Source organism: Nansenia antarctica, assembly GCF_963989245.1.
Source record: "Nansenia antarctica genome assembly, chromosome: 14".
NCBI lineage: Eukaryota > Metazoa > Chordata > Actinopteri > Argentiniformes > Microstomatidae > Nansenia > Nansenia antarctica.
In genome coordinates, this window is record NC_137684.1 from 22,028,534 (window position 1) to 22,053,101 (window position 24,568).

The following is a 24,568-nucleotide window of genomic DNA, read 5'->3' on the forward strand; positions in this document are numbered from 1 at the left end:
GACATTAGCCGAGTTGTCCGCGTACTAGAACTCACAAGAAGTTGTTCGTCTTTTCCACAACTTCCTCCAAGTTCACCGTTTATCTCGTCGCCAGATGTGATATCTTCCTAATATAATAATGATGAGCGGACAGCGGGTAAACATTAACTGGTTTATTATAGTAATAAGTGCAGAGCATTACAGAGCATGGCCGTTCCCCACATTAGACTAACCCGGAAGCTATACTGCCCCCCCATGGGACATTCCTGACCCGGCAGATAACCTCTACTACAGTCATCTAGCTACTTATTGCTACTTTTGGGATACTTCCATTACAGAGTTGGCAACACTGCACATTGAGATGTCGCCACTAGATGGCGATGGTTACCAAGCAACAACTTTGTCAGGATCACAGTGTTGCGCGATAAGTTGTTGATAAAGACAGAAAACATCCAAGAAAATAAACATTAACACACAAGTTAAGTTATGGACATAAAGACTTGATTTCAATTTAGGTCATGAAGCCTATTACAAGAATTAAGCCCTATAATATTTCTGTGTACCTTAAAAACTAGTTGTCTCACAAGTTAGAAAATAAATGGGTTTGAAATGGAAATGAATTTCCACCTCTGCGCTAGACTCCCTGCACGGCCGCACCCTCTGGTTGGGTTTGGTATCGGTTGCTAAGCAACACACGAAAGATTCTTTGGCTAGCAAGTGGGAGCTAGCTTCGCTAACTTGTGTTGTGTTGTGTGTCGAAAAACTCTTAACGTTTTTCCAACTCAAAGGTAAGATTGTTGTACTCATTTGTTTGGTGATAATAAGCGGCACTGCCTTTTGCTGATGGCCAACAACAGTTGAGTTAAGTAGCTAGCAGCACCATTGGCTCATGCATGATTACTGAATATATATATTATATATACTAAATATATACACTTCCATTTTCTTTGGGTTTTTCCGTTGCAGTACTGACCAGGATGTGCCCAGCAGCATTGAAGACAGACACAGAAATATTGGTCAGTTTCAGAGTGTTAGTAGTTGGTTTCACATTGATGACTGGGTAGGATGTCTGCTTGTGAGAGCCTGATCACCTGCAAGAGTCATACTAGCCTAAACTTAAGTCTCATGCAGAATAAAGTTGGATAGCAATACACAACTTTCAATGTTAACACATTATGAATATTTGAACAATAGTCATCAATCCAGCTATCTTATATTATACAGCAATTGAGAGGATTATTATTAACTTTGCTTGACAAAATCTCCATTGGATTTATCCAAAGAGGTCATCTGAGGATCCCTATGAGAGGTTCATCCTGCACCACCTCCAGCACTATGGGCTCTTCGCAGGTAGGTTGGCAACTTTTTATTTTATTAGTATGCTTGCAGTAACAAGCAACACTATATGTTATTGTGCTATATATTTATTAAGTGTGCTTGCAGTATGATTTCTATTGGGTAAAAAAAAAAAAACTGGAACTCTCCACTCAGGCAGAGAGAACGCTGTCCAAGGCAGTCTCTCAATCCACAGGAGATGGACGGATGTTCATCACTACCATTCCTCTAGGCATGCAGACGCCCATTCCCCAGACAGCAATGACTACAACATGGAGGTCGAGGAGGAGCAGGAGCCTGAGAGGAGGCCGTGTAAGATGCGTTCACACAGATGCGTTCACATTATTATGTTGTCATGGAATATTATGTCATGTCATTTATGTCACTCTTAACAGAGCGTGATTCCCCTTCTCCAATGCAGGACCATGGTTACCTTGGACTCCTGTTACCGTAGTGTAATCCAGTTGATTGATTTAAGCGGTCCAGTTCTCCCCTTGATTGCTCCCAGTGTAATACCATCATGATTTAAGGATACAGAGCCTGGTGTCAGTTTACAATTTAAAAGGCCCTAGCAGTCACCCTTAGCAGACCTGATCACATCTCTGATGTCAGCCTCTGGTAGTAACGGGAACCTTGTAGTCTATACGTATGTAGATAGATTCATTTTGGCTGTTGAGAGAATGCCTTTTTTGGAATGATTTAATTTAGTCATGCGGTCAGTTTGTAATGCAGTGATGTTGTGCTTTCCGGCCAGTCTCCTTACATATGGGGCAGGCTCTGAGGACCAGGCAGCTGGTGATCAATTTTGACGGGGGGCGGCCCATTGCTCGTCTTAGGGAACCTCCGGACCTGTTTGCCATCCCCTCCTCCTCCAGCCCGTTCCAGGGGGTCCGCTGGCCCATCGAGTGTGCGGTCATCAAGGACGCCTTCAAACACATCGGTGAGCACATACTATTAGTGCAGTGGTAACCAATCACTGTTTGCACAGTGATCCCCTAAAGCCTTTCAAATCAACCAGTGACAGTGATTTTAATCCTAAACAATAAAGCAAATGCTTCTAAAACTGTTACTGTAGATAACCGTTCAACCTCATTTCATACTGTGCTCTAGAGTGGGACCCACCAGACCCGGAGCCGTTCTACCAGGCTACAGGCTATGAGAGGGCACCCATGCCTGTTGGGGAGGAGAAGGGGAACGTGGTCTACTGCATCGACCCAGGTAACCCTATCTATATCATTCTTCGGCTGGTAGGTTTTCAGAGAACATCTTGCCATGGTGTGTGTTTTTCCTCAAACAGTTGTCCCTCTCCATTACCACCTCCATTCCATCTCTCACCTGTTCTCTTACCTGTTCAGCTACAAAGACTCCCTACTTCACCTGCTCTCGTATCGGAGGAAGCAGAGGGCCGATCAAGAGCGCTACTTCCCGTATCACGCGTCAGGATGAGCCAACCCTGGCCTTTGAGTCACGCTTTGAGAGCGGGAACCTGCAGAAGGCAGTGCAAGTGTGAGTCTCTAGACCCTCGACACCCAGCCTGTTTCTACCCTGCCCTTCTATATTTGGTTATTCTGAGCCCCATCAGCTATTCCTTCTTTGGGTTCACACAGAACATCATGCAAAACATTTCGCTCTCTCTCTCTTCTACCCAGTGGTCTCCACGATTATGAGCTCACCCTGCGCACAGATATGTACACCACCAAGCACACGCAGTGGTTCTACTTCCGGGTCAGGAACATGAAGGCCGGGGTGACCTACCGCTTCACCATCATCAACCTGATGAAGGCCAGGAGCCTGTACTGCCTTGGCATGAAGCCGCTGCTCTACTCTGAGAGGGATGCCTGGGAGAGGGGCGTAGGATGGCAACGGACCGGCTCCAATATCAAATACTACCGCCACCAACACCAGGTGGGCGGAGAGTAACCGTACTACAGAAAAAGAATATATATTTGTATCTGGCCTTGAGAACTGCTCAAAACGGGGTAAAAAAACGATTCAAAAATCTATTCAAGAGAGCTCTGGAAAGACGTCAGCACCCTACAAAACAATTGAACATTTTGGAAATATGATTCATGACCATGACTCCATTTTCTTTCATTAAAGTATCAACATCTTTCTCTCTGACAGGCTGAGCAGGACAACAACAGCAACACCACCACCAAGGCCCTGCACTCCCTCACCTGGACCTGCCTGTTCCCCTACGACTCTGACACCTGCTACCTGGCCCACTGCTACCCCTACACCTACTCCCACTTGCAGCGCTACCTGAGCCGCCTGACCTCTGACCCTGCCACGGCTGCCCACTGTAAGCTGCGGGTGTTGTGCCGCAGCCTGGCCGGCAACGCCGTACACGTGCTGACAGTGACGTCACCTAGCGGGGGCTGGGCGGAGAGGAGGGCCAAGAAAGCTGTGGTGGTGACAGCCAGGGTGCACCCCGGGGAGACCAACGGCTCCTGGATGATGCAGGGGTTCCTGGATTTCCTGTTGGGGGAGTCGGACGACGCGCGGCTACTCAGAGAGACGTTTGTGTTCAAGGTATTGTGATATCTCAAACTTGCCCTGTGGTGAAGTCCTCAGTATTCAGGGATGATCTTATGTTAATCCATCATTAAAACCTGGACAACCCCCATTACTAGTAACCCCCAAACTCAACTGTAGCCATGATCTTCTTCACTGTGTGTTTCCTGTCCTGTCCTGCAGGTGGTGCCGATGCTTAACCCTGATGGGGTGGTGGTGGGGAACTATCGCTGCTCTCTGGCGGGCAGGGACCTGAACAGGAACTACAGGACCCTGCTGAGAGACTCCTTCCCCTGTGTGTGGCACACCAGGAACATGGTGAAGAGGTGAGAGGAGGGCCGCGGACACACACAGTCACAGTCACACACGCAGACGCACACACACCAGTCGTACCTATTTCCTATTGCCTTGGTTTCATCTCTAACCCTATTGTTGCCATTCTTCCCAAGGCTGATGGCTGAGAGGGACGTGGTGCTGTACTGCGACTTCCACGGCCACAGCCGCAAGAACAACGTGTTCATGTACGGCTGTGACAACCGCGAGGACGCCACGCTACGGCTCCACGAGCGAGTCTTCCCTCTGATGATGAGCAAGAACGCCAACGACAAGGTACTGTGGTGCAACTGGTGCGACCCACTCTCTCTCAGGGTTCATTGAGAAGACATGTCACAGCAACAGTTTAGAGGTGTTCTTTCCAATAATGTTGGGTTTACCTCAGTTTTTCTGTTCTTTATCAAACTTTGTCTTTAACAGATCTATCATAACTAAAACAAGCTGCTCCTCAGTTTTCCTTCAGGAGCTGCAAGTTCAGGGTGCAGAAGAGCAAAGAGGGCACAGGGCGCATCGTCATGTGGAGACTGGGCATCAAGAACAGCTACACCATGGAGTCAACCTTCGGAGGCTCCACTCTGGGTGAGCATGCTAACCAGTCTGTGTGTGTGCGTGTGTATTTCACGGGGCTGATACGCTAAGATCTAATAAGTACCACTTATGCCAGAGCCTTTTGTATCCCAGGAAACAGGAAGGGGACCCATTTCACCACACAAGACCTGAAATCTCTGGGGTATTACTTCTGTGACACCCTGCTGGACTACTGTGACCCCGATCCATTAAAGGTGACTGAGGAAAAACCCTCTCCAAACAACCCTGACTAGGCTTGAGTGTCTGTCTCAGGTCTGGTTGTTGTCAGCAAGATAGGCATAAAAAATATGGGACTTAAAGGAGCTACACATGACATTTCCACTGTACTGCAGCATGTCATGGTCTTGAAAACTCTGGAGTGAATCTGCATGCAAGTCTGTACGTCATACACTGCAGAATGTAAACATAACTGGAAACATTTGTCATTTTTGGAGACAGACGTCACTGTCGATGATTACTAGCAAAACTGTGCGGTGGCTAATGAACTGTAAATATGTTTGTGATTTGGTTTAGCTTGCAGGTAAGGTAAATTGAGTAATTTACTGGAATTTACCATCCATTTACTACCGATTACACCTGTCTCTAAAAATTAAGTGTCTCAGTTTGTGACGTACTTGACATGTTGGGATCTTATCTCAATGGTCTGGATGGGATAGCAGATTTCTTTGTGGCTAGCTAGTACCAATGGCTAGTACTAACATTCGTAAACACACAGCTTTTAACTTGCGGCCAAAGGGGAGCCAAATTTGATGTGTAGCTCCTTTAAAACCAGAGATAAGAATGTGGGATTTGTTGTGTCTCATTCTGTACTGTCGTCTTTTAGACCAGTCACTGTCTGGCTGAATTGGGAGCGTTGCTAAGGCAGGAAGTAAGGCAGAGGCTGGGCCGAGATGTAGACTCTGACGGGTCTCTCTGCAGCATCTTAGTCTCTGACATCGAGTCCAGGTAATGGAGAACTAGAGCATCACGCATCATGCATTACACACACATACACACACACACACACACACACATTTTTATTTTATTTTTTTCACAGCACCAGTGGTTCAAACAGCACAGAGTCTGATGGCCTGCCCTTCCATCTACTGAGCACAGCAGACGAGGTGCGGTATGAACACAGCAACGCTACCTCACACTACCAAACTGTTACTGATATAAGTTAGGTTTTTGGGGACGCGTAAATGCGGATTCATTCAGTGAGCTTGTAATAACACTCTCTGTCCTGCGGGTCTCCTCCTCAGCGAACCTCAGTGAAGACGAAGCACCTGAGGAGTCGTAAGGAGAGGAACAGGCTGAGGCAGGAGAGAGCCAGGAACGCAGGGCCAAACATCCTACACGGAAGAATCAAAAACGTTGTGAGACATAAAACCAATTCTCTCAGATCAGTTCAGATTAGTTTGTCTTTTATCTCAATTATAATAATGACTTGGATAAATTAAGGTTAAATGAAGAATGAAATAGTTACAGTTACAGTTTCCTGTAACAAAAAAAAGACACAGTCCAATCGAGAATAACCAGTGAATGACATTCTCCCACCTCCACCTCCTGATCAGCAGGAGCCTGTTCTACCCAATGAGCATGTGGTGAAAGTGAGGATCCAAGAGAAGACTGTCGCCATGGTGAGAGGGAACAAGAGGAGAGAGAAGGTATGGACTAAGAGAGAGAAAAGACCCCACACCCTCCTCTGCACTTATACAGTATAGCACCTTATTCCAAAGCACTTTACAATGGCCTCCCATTCACACACACACACTTTCACACACCAATGCCATGCAAGGCACTGGCCCGCTTATTGGGAGCAGGGTTCAGTGTCTTGCCCAAGGACACCTCGACACATGGACAAGGAGGAGCCGGGTATCGAACCGCCGACCTTGCGATCATTAGATCGCTGGCTCTACCTCTTGAGCCGCAGCCGCACCCTATTTTATCTGATACAGTACCTTCCTTTGTAGTAAGTAAACCGATAAAGCAGAGGGTCATAATACCCAATACGGCTGTCCCTCCTAGCATGGTCATATAGTGACAACCTTGGTGGTGTTCCCCGCAGGTTCCCTTTGTGGTGAAGGTAAGCAGTCAGACAGGAGGACACCGCTGGGTCCCTCATCCCACCACTCGCATCGGAGTCATCGGTCACGTGACCCTATGGCAGGAGGAAAAGACAGAGAAGGTAACGGCCCAATCCCATTTCACCCCTTTGGCCCCCCGTTTTGCGCGTTCACATGTAGGGGTAAGTGTGTCCCAATTCCCCTAGGGTAGGGCTAAGTGGGAGAGGCCTCCAAATTGAGTTTTTTCGGATTGCACACTCCGAACGGAGTTACAAACGGAGTGCTGTGAAATCTCAGAATGCCTTGCCCATCTCTGTTATCCTTATTGAGGCTCTGCTACATGAAGAACTCCCGAGTACTTTACAAACCCCCTATTGTAACCACGTAATGTGCTGTGATGCTCAGCGATGCTCTTGTCTCAACAGAACGAATACCTGGCAGCTGTAAATGCTGCATACCTGCATAGAGAGGCCCAGACACACCCGACTCAGCCACCTCACACAGGTGAGTATAGGAGAGAGAAGCCTATGCCTCTTCAGTGTTTGCATATCTGAAAACAATTGGAAGCCCATTCAAAAGCTAGGCCGAGCCATAATTATATAAAGTCATCATATTAAAGTCATTTGATAAACCATCTTCATCTTCAAACAGCTTATTATGTTCATCTAGTCCTCTCAGATCTGCAAACACAGAAGGGTTAGGCGGGGCTAGGATTTGATTTGGGACTGGGAAAGGCACCCACACTGTCCGATGCTTATGTTCCTCAGAGGAGCTGGAGGAGGAGAAGCGTCAATGCCGCACTCAACAGCTGCAGTTTGACTCCTCCCAGCCCGTCGGGCTGACCGCCACTCGGCGGCGCCCTCTGTCCGTGGCTGCTATACAGCAGCGTTGCCCCTCTCTTCCTGTGCCCACCTGTAAGGCCAGAGTTAACACCACCCCCATCCAGCAGCACCTCATGCCCTTCAGCCCAGATCACATGGCCCATCCTGGGATGAGAGGTGGGTCAGAGCATAGACATAGAATGGTTAGAATGGACATTGTTTTAGACTCCGTTAGATTTTGTAATCCAGCAAATAAAATAAATTCAGATGTGCTACTATTGCAGAGCTGTCCTGCATTAATGTCATCTCATTATTCGTCTCATTACAGGGAGAATACCAGCTTTTCTCAACCACAGGTTTGAACCAAAACACTACCTAGCACAAATATGCTCTTTATTAAAAGCTGTGCATTAATGAGAGAGAACGTACAACATTGACCTATAACTCCTCCAGATAATGTTTCCCATGTGGCAGGTCTCCTTCAGTTGTCCCAGGCACGCAGTGCAGGGTGGTCCCAGAGTTAGTTCCGTCGAGGGGAATGGGGCCATCCCTCTGCCAGCAACCTCGGGCGGAGAGACTGGGCAATGCTGCCCGGGTCTCTACACGCTACTACATGCCTGAGGCCCCCACCTCCATCCCCAACACGGACACCCTAGAACCCAGACTGAGGAGTCCGGAAAGAGGCTACACATCAGGTATGAAATGTCTCGTACCTCAAAAGGAAGGCAAAGTGCTAACTTGGTTCTAGATATGCTTTAGCCAACTGTTATGTCGACTAATAGTGTGCATGTTCATATTTGTTTTAGGAGTACTGTAGTTAGATTATCCTCATATGTTATCCTAATTGGCTCTTGTCATTCATTGACCCTCGTTCCACGGCTGGTGTGTTAGCACCGGATAGCATGCGTGAGCAGGACCAGAGAGAAGGACCCTCAGCCTATGAGAACCCACTAACTAAACCTGACATGGACAGCAACTCACTCCTACCAGACCTTAGGAGCATGGACGTCAAAAGGAAAAGGTTACTATCCTAGGGATTTTTTTTTATCTGGCCATTGCTTTGTCAACTCTTTCTCTGTCACTGACCTACCTACTCCCTCCCACCACCACCCCTCCCATCCTCCCGCTGTAGCCAGGGCAGACGGGTGCCGGAAGGAGACGCAGTAACAGCAGGGGCTGTGACCAGCAACCCCAGGTAGTCAGATGTGCTCAGAGCTAAACAATCGAATCAACAGGATTATAGAATGAGCTGAATGTTACCGATTCCATTTTGACTCTACTACTGTATTCATCTTTCTTATAAACTGTTCTATTCCATTAATCTCCACAGGTTGGTCCAGGATGCCTTACCAGAGGAAGAGGAAGATGAAGACGAAGTTAGCATTTTACCACAGGTGTCCCTGACCGCTCACTCCCGAACAGAGCATCTACCTGTGCAGCGGGACAGTTTACGCAGGCTGCAGAAACTCAGCCTGGCCAGGGGCACCAGGTTCCCCTCCACAGGGAGAGTGGCAGCGGCAGGGGTGGATCCGGAGGAGGGGCTGATCCCTAGGCCGTCAGGGTCGGCCCCTCCACACAGTTCAGCACCTTTGAGCTGGACTAGGGATACGTTGGTATCAGACAATATAACACTAAAGGACGACAGGAAAACACCACCTTTATGAATCTTACTACTGCTAGGGCTTTTCTGCAACTATTTCGGCCCTTGGACAAAATCAAACATGAAATTCAGCGTGGCCTTTCTGAAGATTTATTTTTGCCTTACCCAATCATTATTTCTTGCACCAATAATTTTCCTGTTAATTTCACTGAGCTGGACTTGTGACTTGTGATACCTTTAAGTCATGTTTTATATCAATGTTTTGACAGCAAAATGATGTATTGACATTTACACCATTTACATTATCGGATTCAGTCATTTGATTCTGTTACACTGTGACTGGGTAGCATGTCTTCATAGAAGACAATGCGTCTTTCATTCACATTCAACAATTGTGGCATGAGACAAAAGTATCTAAAAAGAGGCATTTAACACATAATTTCTCCACATCAGTGCACAAAAAAAATCATTCAAGGCACATATATGAAAAAGAGTCGAAAAAATCAATAAAAAATCTGTGTAAACTGCTGAACGTGGTCCACTGATACCTTCACTGTGGGTTGAATCCCATCACGAGAAGCACAAGCTTTTAAGTTGAGGTTTCTCTAAAATCATGCGTTGATGTCAAAGAAGTTTGAGTAGCTTGACTGATTTGACCCTGTGCTTCTTGATGAGTGGCTCTGACTGTCCAAAAGGGCAGTCAAGCTCTTAGCAGGGCAGTCAGGCTCTGAGCTCCTGGACAGCGTCAAACTGTCTGAGGTGGAAGTGGCTCTCTGAGTGTCTGACCATCCCACGGAGGGCAGCAAAGCCAGAGAGGGCCTGGGGAGAATGGAGAGGAACACAGGGTTACAACAGCAGAATGGAGAGGAACACAGGGTTACAACAGTAGAATGGAGAGGAACACAGGGTTACAACAGTAGAATGGAGAGGAACACAGGGTTACAACAGTAGAATGGAGAGGAACACAGGGTTACAACAGTAGAATGGAGAGGAACACAGGGTTACAACAGGAGAATGGAGAGGAACACAGGGTTACAACAGTAGAATGGAGAGGAACACAGGGTTACAACAGCAGCCCTCAACCATGAACAGATAAAGAGGAGAACAAATAAAACAGGGATTATGCCTTTATTCACTGAAATACATGTAGTTGTTTAAGGCAGAGAGAGCAACAAAAGTTTGAATGAATAATCACAAGATTTTCCAGTATTCCATCATGGGAGAAGCCCTTTCTGGTGGAACACTGGGATTTGACATGGAAATGAAATGACCCAGTCATGGGGAACTTGTGGTGCAATTTTACAGCTATTGTAACAGAAAATACTGTTTTATCAGTCAGTTAAATACGCTGTGTAAGGTAGTAAATTAGGGGAGGAAAAGAAAAGCAACAGAGAGGTCCAGTCTTACTCTACCTGTGTGGATATGAACAAGGCGAGCACAATGTGAACTCCCCTCTCCAAGGGTTGGATGAGAATGGCCTGGTTGAAGAGCTGAAACAGAATCAACGGGAACTGCAGCAGGAGACTGAGTAGCCAGAAACCAGCCAACTCCGGGACCTGGGCGTGAGAGGAAGAGTGGCAGTGCACTGCTATCAGTTCTCCGTAATGGGTTTTCTCCAATGCGTCTTATATGAGGTCTGATCATCTCCGTTCTGTTGTAATAAGTCAATAATATCTGAGCTTAATAATGTCTATCTGATCTAGCCCATAACAGATCTTCACATACATGTATGTTAGCTTTTGGTGGGTATTCCACTGCATCTCTCTATTCCAGATTAAATTGAGGTAGGAGAGAGAAAGGGTGTGTGTGTTGTTGTTGTTGTTGTTGTCGTGTACCTTTTCTTGCAAATTTCCTGCATAGCCAAGGTAGAGTCTGATGGCCTCTATCAGAGTCATCAGAATGAGAACGGTGATGAGGATGAATTTGTAGTAGTCAGGCAGGGCTGGATACTGGGAAAGAGGATTGATTGATTGATTGATTGAAAACTTTATTAGAAGATTTGCAGAAGTAGGTACATGAAAGTACATATTACATACAAGGTCAACTAACAGGATAAAAACCCAAGAAAGCCACTGGCTTATTTCAATTGGGGTCCTTGATTCTCAATTCATCGTTACATGTAAGACAGACAAAAAAAACTAGTACTATCTACAAGATAATACAGACAAATAACTAGTACTATCTACAAGATAAACATACATCCAACATGGGAAGAACAATACAACAAAACATAAGGTATGTACAGCGGGTAGGACAGGTGGGGACATACACCACAGGTGGGGGCGGGGGACAAAACACAAAGTATGTACAGTGGGTAGTTCGGGCAGGGGGACAGACATATAATATGTACAATGGGTAGTTCGGGCGGGGGGACAAAACAACAAGTATGTACAGTGTGTGGTCATGGTGGGGGGGGGGGGGGGGGGGGGAACAAAAACACCAGTAGATTTAGGCGGGGGGGAGGGGGGGGGGGGCGACATAGGACAGGGACAAGTCATGAGCTAGCCTACATGTAGAGTATCTGTCATGCAAAGCAGACTAGGGACAGTTACACACAGAACATATATCACACACACACACACACACACACGCACGCACGCACACCAAGTAATGTAACTGAAGGTGTAGCATATTAACGTGGTACCTTTAGGTGCAGCATTACAACCTCACTGATCCACCACAGGGGGAAGAACCACATATTGAAGTACAGAGACATCTGGAGTGGGAGACTGGAGACCACCGTGCTATCTGGCCAAACACAATCATTACCAGCTGATTATGAATGAATGAATGAATGAATGGTCTTTATTGTCATTGATATAGTACAGGTACCAAACAACGAAATTTGGGAGGGGGGGCTCCCCTGGTGCTAGGATTTTTTATTTTTTTTAACTAAAAACAAGAAGGGAAAAGAGCTGGTTTACGAATTAGGCAAACATGACATGATAACGAGTGATATGGTAGCTAGCTAACTATGGCAAAGGTGAAGGAGGTTTGGTTGAGCTGTTCTTGGTGCAGAGAAAGATGACAAACGCTGGCTAACAATGCCATGCTACCTAGCTAGCGGGGTAACGTTACAATTGACTTCAGAAACTAAGATTTTTGACTCACCGTGGGACAAGAATGTGACATGGTCTTCAGGAGATGGTTGAGTACGACTCTGGTCGACAAACACACTTCGGGAGAAGTCTCCTAGACGTTTCCTGATCGGCTCTGGGAGATCCATGTGCGAGCTGCTGTGTGCTGTGTTTAGGGAAAGAGTCACATCTGGCGAAAACGCTCACCGTTTCCTTGGTTACAGAGAAGATCTCGCGTTCTGCTTAAAATCCCGTTTAGGCTTTGATAATCCCAGGATTCCTACGGTGTAACTATCTAAGCTGTGACACTTATAGTTTGTTCAAATATTCAGTGTTGTTTGAAAACCATGCTTCCCATTCACACAGATGGTGGAATGTTCAAAACTCCAATTTAATGTAGGCCTAATGACATTTCCATTTCAAATTATCTAATCCACTAAGCAACTCAAAACGAGAGTGAATACCAACAGAAGAATATTGCAGGGGGTTTTGGCGCATTCTTTGGGCCGCTACGTTTAGCTGTGTTGCTCATTCCACGAATGCATGATCCTTACAAGTGGTACCTCGTTGTAAAGGTGACTAATCAGGCTTTCCAACGATATCAAATACAATACCAATTGGTATTATTAAAGGGAAGGAATAATCGATCGGAATAATGTTTACGAACTTTTTTTGAGGAGTTTATATTGCCAGGCATGTGACGCATAGGCGACTCCTGATTGGTTTAAATCTCATGCTACACACACACACACGGCTACACTTGCGCTGCTTAAAAACAGACACTATTATAAGTTCACAAAAAGGTTTAATAACTTTTTACAAAATATACAAGTTCACTTTCTTTTCCTTCCCCACACCAATACATCACAATGAACATCAAGAGATTTTAAGCATTTATACTGAGACATATGCCATGTACACAGGGGTAAAAAGGCCCCAAAAATTGTTTTTAAAAAATGGTAAATTCATTCTGTGTCTTCAACTGTATTTTGTAAATATTAACGCTAAATCCATTGGCACATTTGTTTTAGTGGCGCTTTATCATGCAATGATAAATTAGAATGACTCTGGTCATTTAATCTCTACAGGCTTTAAATTAAAGTCCTGTGTAAAGAAAGGTGTTGCAATGAAGAAGTCCCACAAATTTAGCCATGTTAATAATGCCCTGTAACTGAAAAAATAAAATAAAAAAAAGGACACCACTGATGACAGGGTATGTTGCAATTATATGGGAACTAACAAAAGTATTATCACTATGTTGGAAGAGTAAGACATGTGAGCACATGGCATTTTCAATAATCCTCTGTGCTCTAATAAATAGAAAATGTTCAAAGTTCATCAGAGACAGTTCATCAGAGACAGTTCAAAGTTCATCAGAGACAGTTCAGAGACAGTTCAAAGTTCATCAGAGACAGCAGAGAACATACACAAACATTAAAAGTGATGATGGACCCAAAGTCATTCGAGTTTATGAAATTGTCCGAGGTGGAACACGAGGTGAACATATCTAAACCATACACAGAGCTGATCTCTATCACAGAAGGTTCAGACACTCCAGTATTCATAGCAGAGCCAAATATTTCACAAGAAATGGCATTTATGTTTTAATTTATACAGATAAGATAGTAGAAATACTTCTAAACAGAGGATGGATGGAGGGAGGCTTGGTAGGGCATTACAGGTAACATGTTTAAAAAAAAAAAAAAAAAAAAAACAGTAAAATCACCTACTGAAAATAAAAAATAATGAACATTCAGACTCATCTAATGTATTTGTGGAGACCAGGAAACGAGGGACTTGGATAATCCCCATCCTAGAATGCTGTTGAAAAAGTGTACCAAAAAAAGAAAGAAAAGTGCACAAAGTCCACTGATCATTGTCCAGCCATTTGGGTCAGGTTGGGGTGGGGGTGGGGGGACGACGACGACGACGACGACACACAGGACACTGTTGGAGTGGATATTTGGGGGGGCGGGGCGGGGGGAGGCACAGAGGGATGTTATGAGCTCTTCATCATCTTTCTCTTCTTCAACAGTCTCTCCCGCCAGTTATCTGGGAGAGCCTCAAAGTTTGCGTTCTTTCCAGCTTTTCCTCTGAAGGGAGAAAACAAAAAATACATTTAAACAAGTCTACAGTAAACATGGTGTCCCAACCCTAACCCAATGATGTAGAAAGGCATTATTAAACCCCATAATGCCTTTTTTTGTATGTTTTGTTTTGTTTAATGTATTGCTGTTTGTAAGTGCTTAATGTTGTGTGGCCTGTAATTGTCCTGTGGCTTCTGTGCGCTTGAAATGTCACTGCCCCCATAAGTGTGTATGTGGTGTTTGTTGTAGCCCCTTCAATCACCTCAGCTTGCTTACGTGTGTTTTTTGTCAAGTGTGATGTTGGGGTACCTTGTCTCAGCCACGTGTTCTTAGAATATTTAAATGTTTTATTTTAACTAATGACGTTACTTTTCAGGATGCCATGTTGCAACTGGCCGGGGACTTCAGCTGAAAATTAGCCGACTAGGCTAACGCTGCCTTTTTTACTGTATTTTATATGGTTCATGTATTTGGATTGTCCTCGATATAATAAACTAATAAACTAAACTAAACTAAACATTTGATGTTTGCTTTCTTCCTATGTTGTTGGGAATAAAAATGTCATAGCCGTCTATGAATGGTATGTCAGATAACGGACTGTTTAATAGGGAGATGCATTGATATAAAAACAGGATTTTAAAAATATATAGGCAGGTGAGGGACATTTATACTGAGTCTTGTTGGACATCATCGATCCATTGTTTTCTACCGCCGGGAGATTTGATGTCCTTATTAGAAACTAGTTTCCTGACTATAGCTCAAATGGGAAAGGAGATATGCTTGTTCAAAGTTTGGAATTTCAGTTGTTACCATCTCCTTGGGCCAATCAGTATAATTATGTACATGAAGCATCTCTATGGCAATCATTCACCCAAGTTCAGTCAAAATGGTCAGAGTGGTGTCTGTAAACAACTGTTAGGCAGGCTCTTACGTCGTGAGTTGATTTTGCTTCCACTCCTCAATGCCTCGCTTGTTGAGTTGGTCTCTGTCCTCCCCGTCACTGGAGCTCTCCTTCTCCTCCTCGTCCAGCTCCTTCTGGATAGTCTGCCACTTCTGAACCAGCGACGGCATCTTCGTCTTGCTCTTCTGCACAAGAACAGGCAGATGAGGTGAAGAAGTGGGATGAAGGAGAGGGGGAACATTGTTAGAAGTGCATTATCATTAGTCTTGGCGTCGGGGAGTAAACGGCGATGCTAAAAGTATAATGCTATCTCTAATCTGCACCCACCTCCTTCTTCTTCTTCATCTTCTTGGTCTTGTCCACAGGCAGAGTTTTGCCCCCTGCAGGGTCCAGGGTAGGGGGGGGCTGGTAGGGGGGCAGTGGTGGTTGAGTAGGTGGGGGTGGAACAGGCGGTGCAGCGGTTTCAGCAGGCAGAGGAGGAGCAGCAGCGACAGGACATGCACCCCAAAAGGAGCTTCCTGATACCACAGGGGCTGAGGACAGAGGAACATAGCACTTGTAAACACTTTAATCTCCTTGTACAGACACACAAAACCCTGTTTAAGAAATTGTGCCTGCACATCTATTGGGGGTCAACTGCTGGCAAAAGAGCACCACTGATATGATTGTAGAACAGAACTACATTTCCCATGATTCTCTGTAGCACTGGATGTGATGACCCCAGTCTTTACCTGCAATGGCGGTGGTCTGGGTGTAGAGGATAGCGTTGCTGCCAATAGTGACGGACTTGGTCAGCTGACCAGCTCCTGGGGACTTGCGTTTCTGACCCTTGCCTAGGGAAGCTGAGGACTCCACAGCCTGTTACAAGGAGAGAAGACAAGGATACTTAAGTATAATACTCTGACTTGGAGCATCACATCACATTGAATCTTGGATTCTGGAGCCTCAAAAGACAACATTGTTAACTGTGGTTAATGAACCGATTACCTTAATAAAGTACTACTCATCAACGGTGCATATTTGCCAGACCTATAACCAATCAGCATATGTTTGACACGACCAAATGGCCAGACAATACAGTTTCCTTTTGACCCAGGTATGCCCACACATTTTTTCATGTGACGTCGTCAACCCACCTGTCCATAGGGGGAGGCTGGTGGAGGTAGACATCAGACGACAGGCTCATAGTAATGCATAGAATGCATAGGAATAGAGTGAGGAATGGTATGTATTTGACAATATTCCTTATTCCATTCCATGTATTACAATGAGCCTGTCCTCCGATACACATGTATGAGGCGTTTGAGGAAGAGAGGACTGATTCCATACCTTACTGCTGACAGTGCCCGGGGGCAAGGGAGGTCTGCGACTGCCATCTTCCTCAGTTCCGGGAGCTGGGGGCTCCGCGTCATCGTCCTCCATCTCCACCTCCATTATCTCTCCATCGTCGCTGTCAGGAGGGGGAGGGGGCGGGGGAGGCGACTCTGGGGGAGGAGGGGGAGGTGGAGGGTAGTCTGTTGGGGGAGGAGGGTGGTCAGGGGGAAGTGGGGGCTGAGGCATAGACCAGTAGGACGGCAGGCCAGGCTGAGGGGGGGCGGCTGGTGGCAAGGCGGTCTCTCCTGAGAATTAAAAACAAAAATTGGATAAAAACATGTTATTCATGGTATTCATGAATACCTTTTTTCCCCCAGGCAGATTAGAAGAAACATTACTGAGTTGCAAGTTGCGGCGAGTGTCTCATAAATAATTAGCATAGAGTAGCTACTGAAAAATAAATTCTTTATGCATCTCTCCCGTCAGAAAAAAATGTATGCAATCACAGTTATTCAGTACAGGTCTGTGAAAGTTCTCATCATTGAGAGTCAAACAAATACGGAAAAAAAATTATTGATCGTTCCAAATGATTAGGTGAATGACACCTCTGGCTGAGAAGGGTCTTGCCGACTGACCTGCGATCTCACCAGCAGGTACAGGTGGGGGTTTGGGGGACCCCTGGCTGGACACGCAGGTGGGGGACGACTGGCTGCCCTTCTGTTCTTCCTCCTCCTTCTCCTCTTCCTTGGTCGGGAAGTCCCACTGGGAGGCCATGGTCCGGTCGTTGACATAGAAGTACCGCCTGTGCTCTCTAGAGGGGGACAACAGAGATACAACACAGAGTGTCAACAGCTGGCCTTCCAACTGAATGGGTCCTCATTACACCCTGCGCAAGTGGGGTGAGGGAGTGGGAGAGGGAGAATGTTGGGCTGGACAGCGAGTTTAGCCGTCCAGGAGTAGAGCCAGATTAGATTGGGATTGGGGGACGTGGATGGGGAACCCACCTTAACTCTCTCAAAACCAAATAAACCAAAGAAAGCAAAAAAAATCAATCAGCTTGAGTCCTGCAAAGTTAATCAAAGGCAGTGTTCAGATGTTCAAATTCAGAATTGTCCACATTAAGGTTGTCATGACAAAATACTCACACAGATTCAGACAACCTTTCCCCCCCCGCAAACACTGATAGATGCCCAAGAGAGAGCATTTGTCAAACAACAACCAAAGGCAGGAGAACAAAAAAAACAAGCATACTGTAAATTCATTATTTTATTTTTTTCTCAGATATTTCTATAAATTTTCTGTCAATCAAGGAAAAACAGGAAAAGAAAAAACAGGAAACATATAAAATAGAGTTGGTCTGACCTGCTGGGTCCCGGTCAACGTTCCGTCTTCGCTTTAATTGACGCTTGTGACAGTCCGCGTTTCCGGGGCGTCACTCTGTGTCAATCATTCGCACAGCATTGCATTCTGGGGGCTGTAGTCCTGTAAAGTTCAAAGCTCTCGCGCGCAACCACTTTCCTAGAACTACAGTACCCTGCCCCCCTTCCAAGTCTACAGAGGCCCTCCCCCCCAAGCAAGGACCAGAGTCTAGGCCATGTGGGACAGGACAGAAGGTCCTCTCTCCGTTTGGTGGTATAGCTTAAAGGGATCAGGCCGGCCTGTTTGGCTGCTCCCTTATCATGACTGGCAGTGCAGAAATGCCAGCATAGCATCACAGAAACCTGGAGAGTCTGTCTGTTTTGTCTTTATCCACATCATGGAATGGATAAGATCTCCCCAAATTCAAGTTACAAAGGTTGGCGACCCCAGCTCTGAGGAGGTCGTGCTCACATGGGAAGAGGGGGGAGTTTAGAGATGTGAAAGGTAAGGAGCGCGTACCTGTCCCAGTGGCAGGACCAGCCGTTAGGGGCGGCGTTAAGTTCGTAATGTTTTATGTGCTCAGCGGCTTCCTGCAGCCTGCGGCGGAGATAGATTCCATTCAGAGCGCCCTCCCGCCAGTCAGCGATCCGTGTCTGAGAGATAGAATGGAGAGTAGAAAGTGAGAGATGAGTAGAGGAAGAGTAGAGATGGGTGGATAAGAAGGAGAGGGAGATCGATAGAGAGTAGAGAGAATGGACAGAGACAGAGGAAGAAAAATGGTGAGGAGATATTCCTTATGGTTGGCTACAATGAGAATGTTAACTACGGATCTAGCCAGTCACGGGAGTTGAGGTTAGCTCCAGCTGGAAGTAAGCTGTTTAACTCGCTTAACTAACTACTACTTAACTAGGTTAACTACAAAAGAAGGGAATTGTTTTTAGAGCACCACGGCATCATCACCGTACCTCGGTCTGTAACAATAGCAGCTGGAAGTTGGAGATCGTTTTTTTGTTTATCCCCAAGAACTCCATCTTGTTGGTTATGGTGTTGGCAAGTTCTCCAATCTGAAACTGAGAATTCAAACACATTTTCATTCTCTGACACAGTGGATGTCAACTGAAATTAAATCCAACTTAAATGTCAACTGAAATTAAATCCAAGAGAAAAGTTAGGTTTTAGTACCTTGAGCTCTGGAGTTTCCACCTCCTCTTTTGGTGGTGCTTTAGTAACCGTTTTCTCCCCAGCTTTGTCCGTCTCTTTCTCCTCCTCTTCCTCAACCTTCACCGGGACTTTGGAATGTGCTGCAAGCCACAGAGAGAAGACTGGTATAAAGACAATGACCCCACTCACTTTAAAGTCCCCATGTTCTAAATGGATGAACACTTATGAAACATTTGTTCTACAGGGTTGTATAGGAACTCGCCTGTTTCAGGGTTTTCCTGTGTGTCTGAGCTTCTGCTGTTTGAGTCTGGGCTGGCTGCACAGAGAAAGGCAGTCTTCCACTTGGACTTCTTCGGGGGCGGAACGCGAGGGCCTGACGCCTCCTGACTGGCCTCGGAGCAGGGGCTAGAGCCGCCTGCACTGCCGTCACCCTCCTCCAGTGCCCGCAGCTCAGCCTAGGGGTCAGAGGTCAACGAAAAGAAACATCACTTCGATGGAACGCTAAAAACATTATTTTCAACTATCATTGCATTTAATTTGTGCCCACGGTAAAAGAATAGGCGAAATCCAATCACACTCAATTTGTTGCCAACGGTCCGTACAATTGACTGCTACAGTGCACAAAAATCACCTTTTTTCTCTCCAGAGCCAGCTCCAGCTCCATGGTGTCCTCCTCAGTCTCCTCCTCCTCGGCATCAGAGTTCTCTTCGGACTGGTTTCTGGTGCCCTGCTCTCTCTGGCCGAGGGGGAGCGAGTCTGGGTCACGCGGGGGTGCGGCGGGGGACCCCGGGAGGCGACCAGCCTCCCCGTCAGAGTCCAGGCTGTTCTCCGTCTCCTCCAACTCTCCAATCAGCCTCTTCCTCCACTTCTCCTCCGCCTCCTTCACTTCCACAGGGATGAGGGGAGCGAGGAGGGAGACAGCCACACCCCGGCGATCCTCCTCTTCACTGGTCAGAGCGACAACACTCTCAATCACCTCCTGCAAGGGAATAGACAGAAATGTTCAATCAACAAGGCTGATTATGCCTTGCGTGAAGATTTTCATGCCTTCATTTTGCCAAGAGACACCACAAAATCCAAATGAAACTTGCCTTCTTTTTTGGTTCCCTCTTGGATGGCAGAGCACTAACTGTAGTGGAGGGCTGCTCTGTGTAATAGCCTGCAGTCTGTGGCGCACCGTTGCCATTGACAGTTGAGCTACACAGGGTGGAAAAATGTGACAGTCTGATCATTTGGTCCACATATATATCCACATATATAACCAATCAAAATGTTCAGACTTTTCTTTTGAAACACGGAATTACGTTTCAACGGTGTTGAGAATCACAACACAAACTCGTTAGTCAAGCCAAGATACTGCAACGAAATGGATTCCGTGAGTAATCCCCCACTGCTACCTAGTGAACGATAACACTACTTTATATTGTTAGCAGGCTCACGGAACAAGCTGTGTTAGTTGACTAGCGATGTGTCGTAGATTTTCAACAACGTGGCAATGTATTCACATTTTTTGAAAGAAAAGTCTAATCATGACATCAGATCCTGACATGAGGACCAAAGCATTAGAATGTGTCACAAATACAAAAAAGGTCAAGTTAATTGTCAGAGGTACTCGTCTGCCTCAGTGACCCTGCACCTACATCGCCTGTCAACATAATTAATTAAATACATAATAATAATAATAACAAATTACATAATAATAAATACATAATAATTACAAACTGGTGTGAAAACTATGCAGTAAGATGCAGCCACCTCACCTGTCTGAGTACTGTGGCAGATTCTGCAGCTGGTCAGCCAGGTCTTGTGGCAGCTGCCAAACCACCTGGTTGGTCAGAGTGTTCCAGTAGTAGTAACAGCCTGTGTTGTCATCCCAGACCTCCTGCCAGTCCCCCATCTCCACTTCAACTGGGAACAGGAAACACACACATAAGGAACTCATCCAAAACAAAACTCACATCTGACCCACCTCTAACTAGGGATGGGAAATCGAGAACCGGTTCCAAATAGTTCGATCCGTCAGAATCGTAAGCCTCCAAGGTTATCGATGCCGATGTAGTGTGTAAAGTGTGGCGTGTAAAGTTTTATTTAGTCACAACAAGGACCGTATTCAAGCGCTCAGGCTCTGCCACACCTGGTATCCATTCGCAAACTTTGTTTGAGAAAGCTGATAAAGTAGCATGTTAACTATTTAAAATGTGACAAAAAAAGTCAACCGAAATGCAACGTCATGGATTCTAAAGACGACTTGCACGTCGCTGCCACTGAATAATAACGCGCCCATTGCTACTTTGTGCTAAAATGCCTAGTTTAATATTATCAGTATGTATAGTATAGTACAGTATGTATAGTATAATGATACTGCTGGCTGCACACTAGCCTCTTTTCAAAATAGTCTTCTTGTTTTAGCCTGACCATCTAAAATCTAAAGATTTTTAATCGATAAAGAATCGGGCCCGAAGCAGAATCGATAATGGCATTGGTATTGATAACATCTTATCAATTCCCATCCCTACCTCTAACGGCACATCATTCATTGGGGGTGGGGGGGGGGACTATTCTCTAGAGCTCTGGATCTTGTCGAATCGTGTCTGTGAGTGTGTGACAGTAGTGGAGCCGTACCTCCAGCGAGGGAGCAGTGAGTATCGTAGTGGAACTCTGCCCTAGTGCTGGCCTGCTCTGCTCCCTCATCAGAGCCATGAGCTTTGGGCTCAGGACGGGGTGGGGTGGGGGTCGGGGCCGGGGCCGAGGGGTCTGCTGTGGGCTCATCTGAGCCTGGCTGTGTGGTGATGGCATCGATTTCCTGACGGGGATGAGGACATTGATTAAATTGATAGGACAAAAAAATGATGATAAAAACTAAAAATAAAATATATATATATATATATATACTACTACTAGACAGTTAGATTACATAGTTTTATGTTTTATATATATAGTAATATTACCATATTTAGCTAATATCTGTAAAATGCCAAAGGGTACAGGCTTTATACTGTACTCACAGCCATGAAGTTGGCCAGTGTGCTGTCGATGTCTGCTGACGGGTTGTGCTGTGTCCTGGCAGGTTGGGAGTCATCCGTGTCCTCCTCATCACTGTCGTCGTAGGCCCCTAGGAGGGACAAACCCTCTGAAGGAGGAAACACACAGCATTGCTGGTGAGATTGTTTACTGTACACTACACACACACACTCTCAATCTGATTTGAGGATTCACAAATAATGTTGCATTTCACATACACACAAGCCCACAAACATTGACCTGAGCCAGTTTTGTGAAAGAATATCACATCACAAATAAATCTAATCCGTCACATAATGCAGAACGTTATCAAGTATCTCACCTGTGGCCTTCACTGCTGGATTCCTCATTTCAGTAGTTACTTCTCTAAGGACGCTATATCCATCCCCGTTAGCCTCCTGTTCGTCTGCAGGCACACACATTTATGCATTGTGAGAAATCACAGGATAGTAATGCTATCAGCTAGTCTAGATCGGTCATGTGGGCGCAGTAGATCGCGAGTCAGGGCATTGGAGTTTATAGAACGTTGCAAACAGATATTAGGCTAAGAGATACATGTTCATGGCAGAAAGAAGACACTCTTTTATAATTAGCTAATCGTCTATGCTACACAACACAAATCCACATCTGTTCTAGATTTGTACACGATTAGCTAAGTTCTCTAGCCCCGAATTGTTGTTGACAGAAAGAACACAGATCTAACCAGACGAACCCGGATCGCACGCTGCTCCTCGCCCTTCGCCAGGCTTCAATCAACAGAACAGAATCAATCAACAGAACACGCGTGGGATGATTGCGGCTCGGGTAATCTTGAATGAAAGCTTTATTTCGAACATGTGAAAAAAGAAATAGTTATAACAAGAAAAACAAACAAAACAAAACCAAGAAAAAAAAACTAGTTACTTAACATGTCCGAAAAGGAGTAGGAAGAAGCATATTATTGTAACGATCCTGTATGGGGCCCGTTAACAGCTCCACCAAGGGAGTTAGCTCTCTTGGTATAGTGGTTAGCGCGGCCGTCGGTTATGCGGGAGATCGGGGTTCGACTCCCGCATGGGGCGAGTTACACTAGAAGATTCCCGTTCGCTACATTATCTTATTTAATCCTACCCCTTCTCCAATACTCAGAAATTAATAATTAATAATCTGCAGTTAACTTCAATATTAAAATAATATATTTTTTAAATTAAATCACATTTATTTACGTATTTACATATTTACCAACAATAGAAAACAGAGAATGTAAATAAACAAATAATCTGTGAAAACAACTGGTGACTATCAAAGCCCTTCTTCCTCCTCGTACCTGGTGAAAACCATGTTTTTATACCGCTTTTTGAACACACATCTTTACGTGTGACATTACATTAACCTCACACACATAGTTCAACACCGTATTTTGTCGCTAGCAGACGGAGCGAGTTACAAAAACACTGCGTTTGGATTTGGGAGTCAGACATTTTGAACGACTAGCAACCTTGCTTGACAAGGGGTCTGTCTAATCTCTGCGAACGAAAAACGTTCAATGAAATGTCCCCTGGATACACAGAACTCACTAAGCGTGTACTTCCTTTCATCACTTCCTTAATGATCAACAACACACGCTAATGACAAACATAAGTGTGTTAATGTAACATTTTAATGCGTAAAGAAACGTTTTTAGTTAGCAACCTCCCGACTTTCCATTACATTACAGCGATTATACTGACCCGCGATTATACTGACAAGGCCGTTTAGCTTACCTAGCTTAGCATATCGCTAACATCAGCTTCAACTCAACTCCTTACTGCTGATGGTTTGCTAGGGGAAAAACGGGCCCGATTCTAAGGAATCATCGCCCCATTGACTGCTAACGTCCTTATGTGTTAAATCAACAATCTTACCTTCGGATCCTGAAGCTAATGCTTCTTCTCCTGGTCCAACAGTCCCGCTACGAGGCCCGGGCGGCGGTGAGAGCTGCAGTATTGTTCTGCGACCCCCGGTGGTTCCTGGGCGAGGTTTCTTTCCCATCGGCATTTCAGCTGTAAGCGCCTGGCGGTGGAAGTTGGAAGTGGAAGTGCTCCACTTCAAACGTTGCAAAAAAACTAAAGAAACTATGCACATCCTGGTTCAAAGGGAGTGTGTATGGAGGACCAAGTCTGTCAAAATTAACAATAAATATATAGATACATAAATGAATGTATGAACAAATAAATGAATGATGTGTCTATATATGTATTCTATTGTTAATTTTGACAGACTTGGTCCTCCATAAGTGTGAATCTATCATATATATAATATCAATATCATCATCATCATCATCATCATCATGTTGTCATGATGTCATTGGATTGGATTGTTGATCTGAAATGTGATCTGAAGACTTTGTATCCATATTTCAGACGTGCAATTTAGAACTTGTTGTATTGCTTTATGTATTTCCATCACCATCAG

General features: G+C 45.4%; 3 protein-coding genes and 1 long non-coding RNA gene across 4 annotated transcripts; 2 read left to right on the forward strand and 2 right to left on the reverse strand.

The window, feature by feature from the left end:
* Positions 1 to 1,586: 1,586 nt before the first annotated feature.
* Positions 1,587 to 8,432, forward strand: agbl2 (AGBL carboxypeptidase 2; the record flags this gene model as incomplete). The annotated part of the gene is made up of 19 exons (XM_080544715.1): positions 1,587 to 1,626; positions 2,069 to 2,254; positions 2,425 to 2,532; positions 2,670 to 2,820; positions 2,964 to 3,219; positions 3,439 to 3,846; positions 4,012 to 4,154; positions 4,278 to 4,437; positions 4,614 to 4,740; positions 4,843 to 4,943; positions 5,573 to 5,694; positions 5,786 to 5,852; positions 5,991 to 6,104; positions 6,303 to 6,368; positions 6,797 to 6,916; positions 7,220 to 7,298; positions 7,562 to 7,792; positions 8,101 to 8,310; positions 8,422 to 8,432. 19 exons carry the CDS (start codon positions 1,587 to 1,589, stop codon positions 8,430 to 8,432), a joined length of 2,700 nt encoding a protein of 899 aa, XP_080400841.1.
* A 132-nt stretch (positions 8,433 to 8,564) lies between these two features.
* LOC308170127 lies at positions 8,565 to 8,988 on the forward strand. The gene is made up of 3 exons (XR_013937774.1): positions 8,565 to 8,636; positions 8,748 to 8,810; positions 8,946 to 8,988. It is a non-coding gene; the product is annotated as an uncharacterized lncRNA (long non-coding RNA).
* A 947-nt stretch (positions 8,989 to 9,935) lies between these two features.
* tmem17 (transmembrane protein 17) lies at positions 9,936 to 12,441 on the reverse strand (the record flags this gene model as incomplete). The annotated part of the gene is made up of 5 exons (XM_080544870.1): positions 9,936 to 10,034; positions 10,628 to 10,771; positions 11,051 to 11,164; positions 11,860 to 11,963; positions 12,327 to 12,441. The coding sequence occupies 5 exons, from the start codon at positions 12,439 to 12,441 to the stop codon at positions 9,936 to 9,938; spliced, it is 576 nt and encodes a 191-aa protein (XP_080400996.1).
* Positions 12,442 to 13,131: 690 nt separating this feature from the next.
* Positions 13,132 to 24,151, reverse strand: fnbp4 (formin binding protein 4; the record flags this gene model as incomplete). The annotated part of the gene is made up of 17 exons (XM_080544871.1): positions 13,132 to 14,385; positions 15,311 to 15,465; positions 15,608 to 15,813; positions 16,012 to 16,138; positions 16,610 to 16,899; positions 17,230 to 17,405; positions 18,473 to 18,606; positions 18,919 to 19,023; positions 19,136 to 19,254; positions 19,377 to 19,569; positions 19,746 to 20,093; positions 20,206 to 20,311; positions 20,875 to 21,022; positions 21,737 to 21,917; positions 22,120 to 22,244; positions 22,458 to 22,541; positions 24,019 to 24,151. 17 exons carry the CDS (start codon positions 24,149 to 24,151, stop codon positions 14,292 to 14,294), a joined length of 2,724 nt encoding a protein of 907 aa, XP_080400997.1. The 3' UTR covers positions 13,132 to 14,291.
* Positions 24,152 to 24,568: the final 417 nt, after the last annotated feature.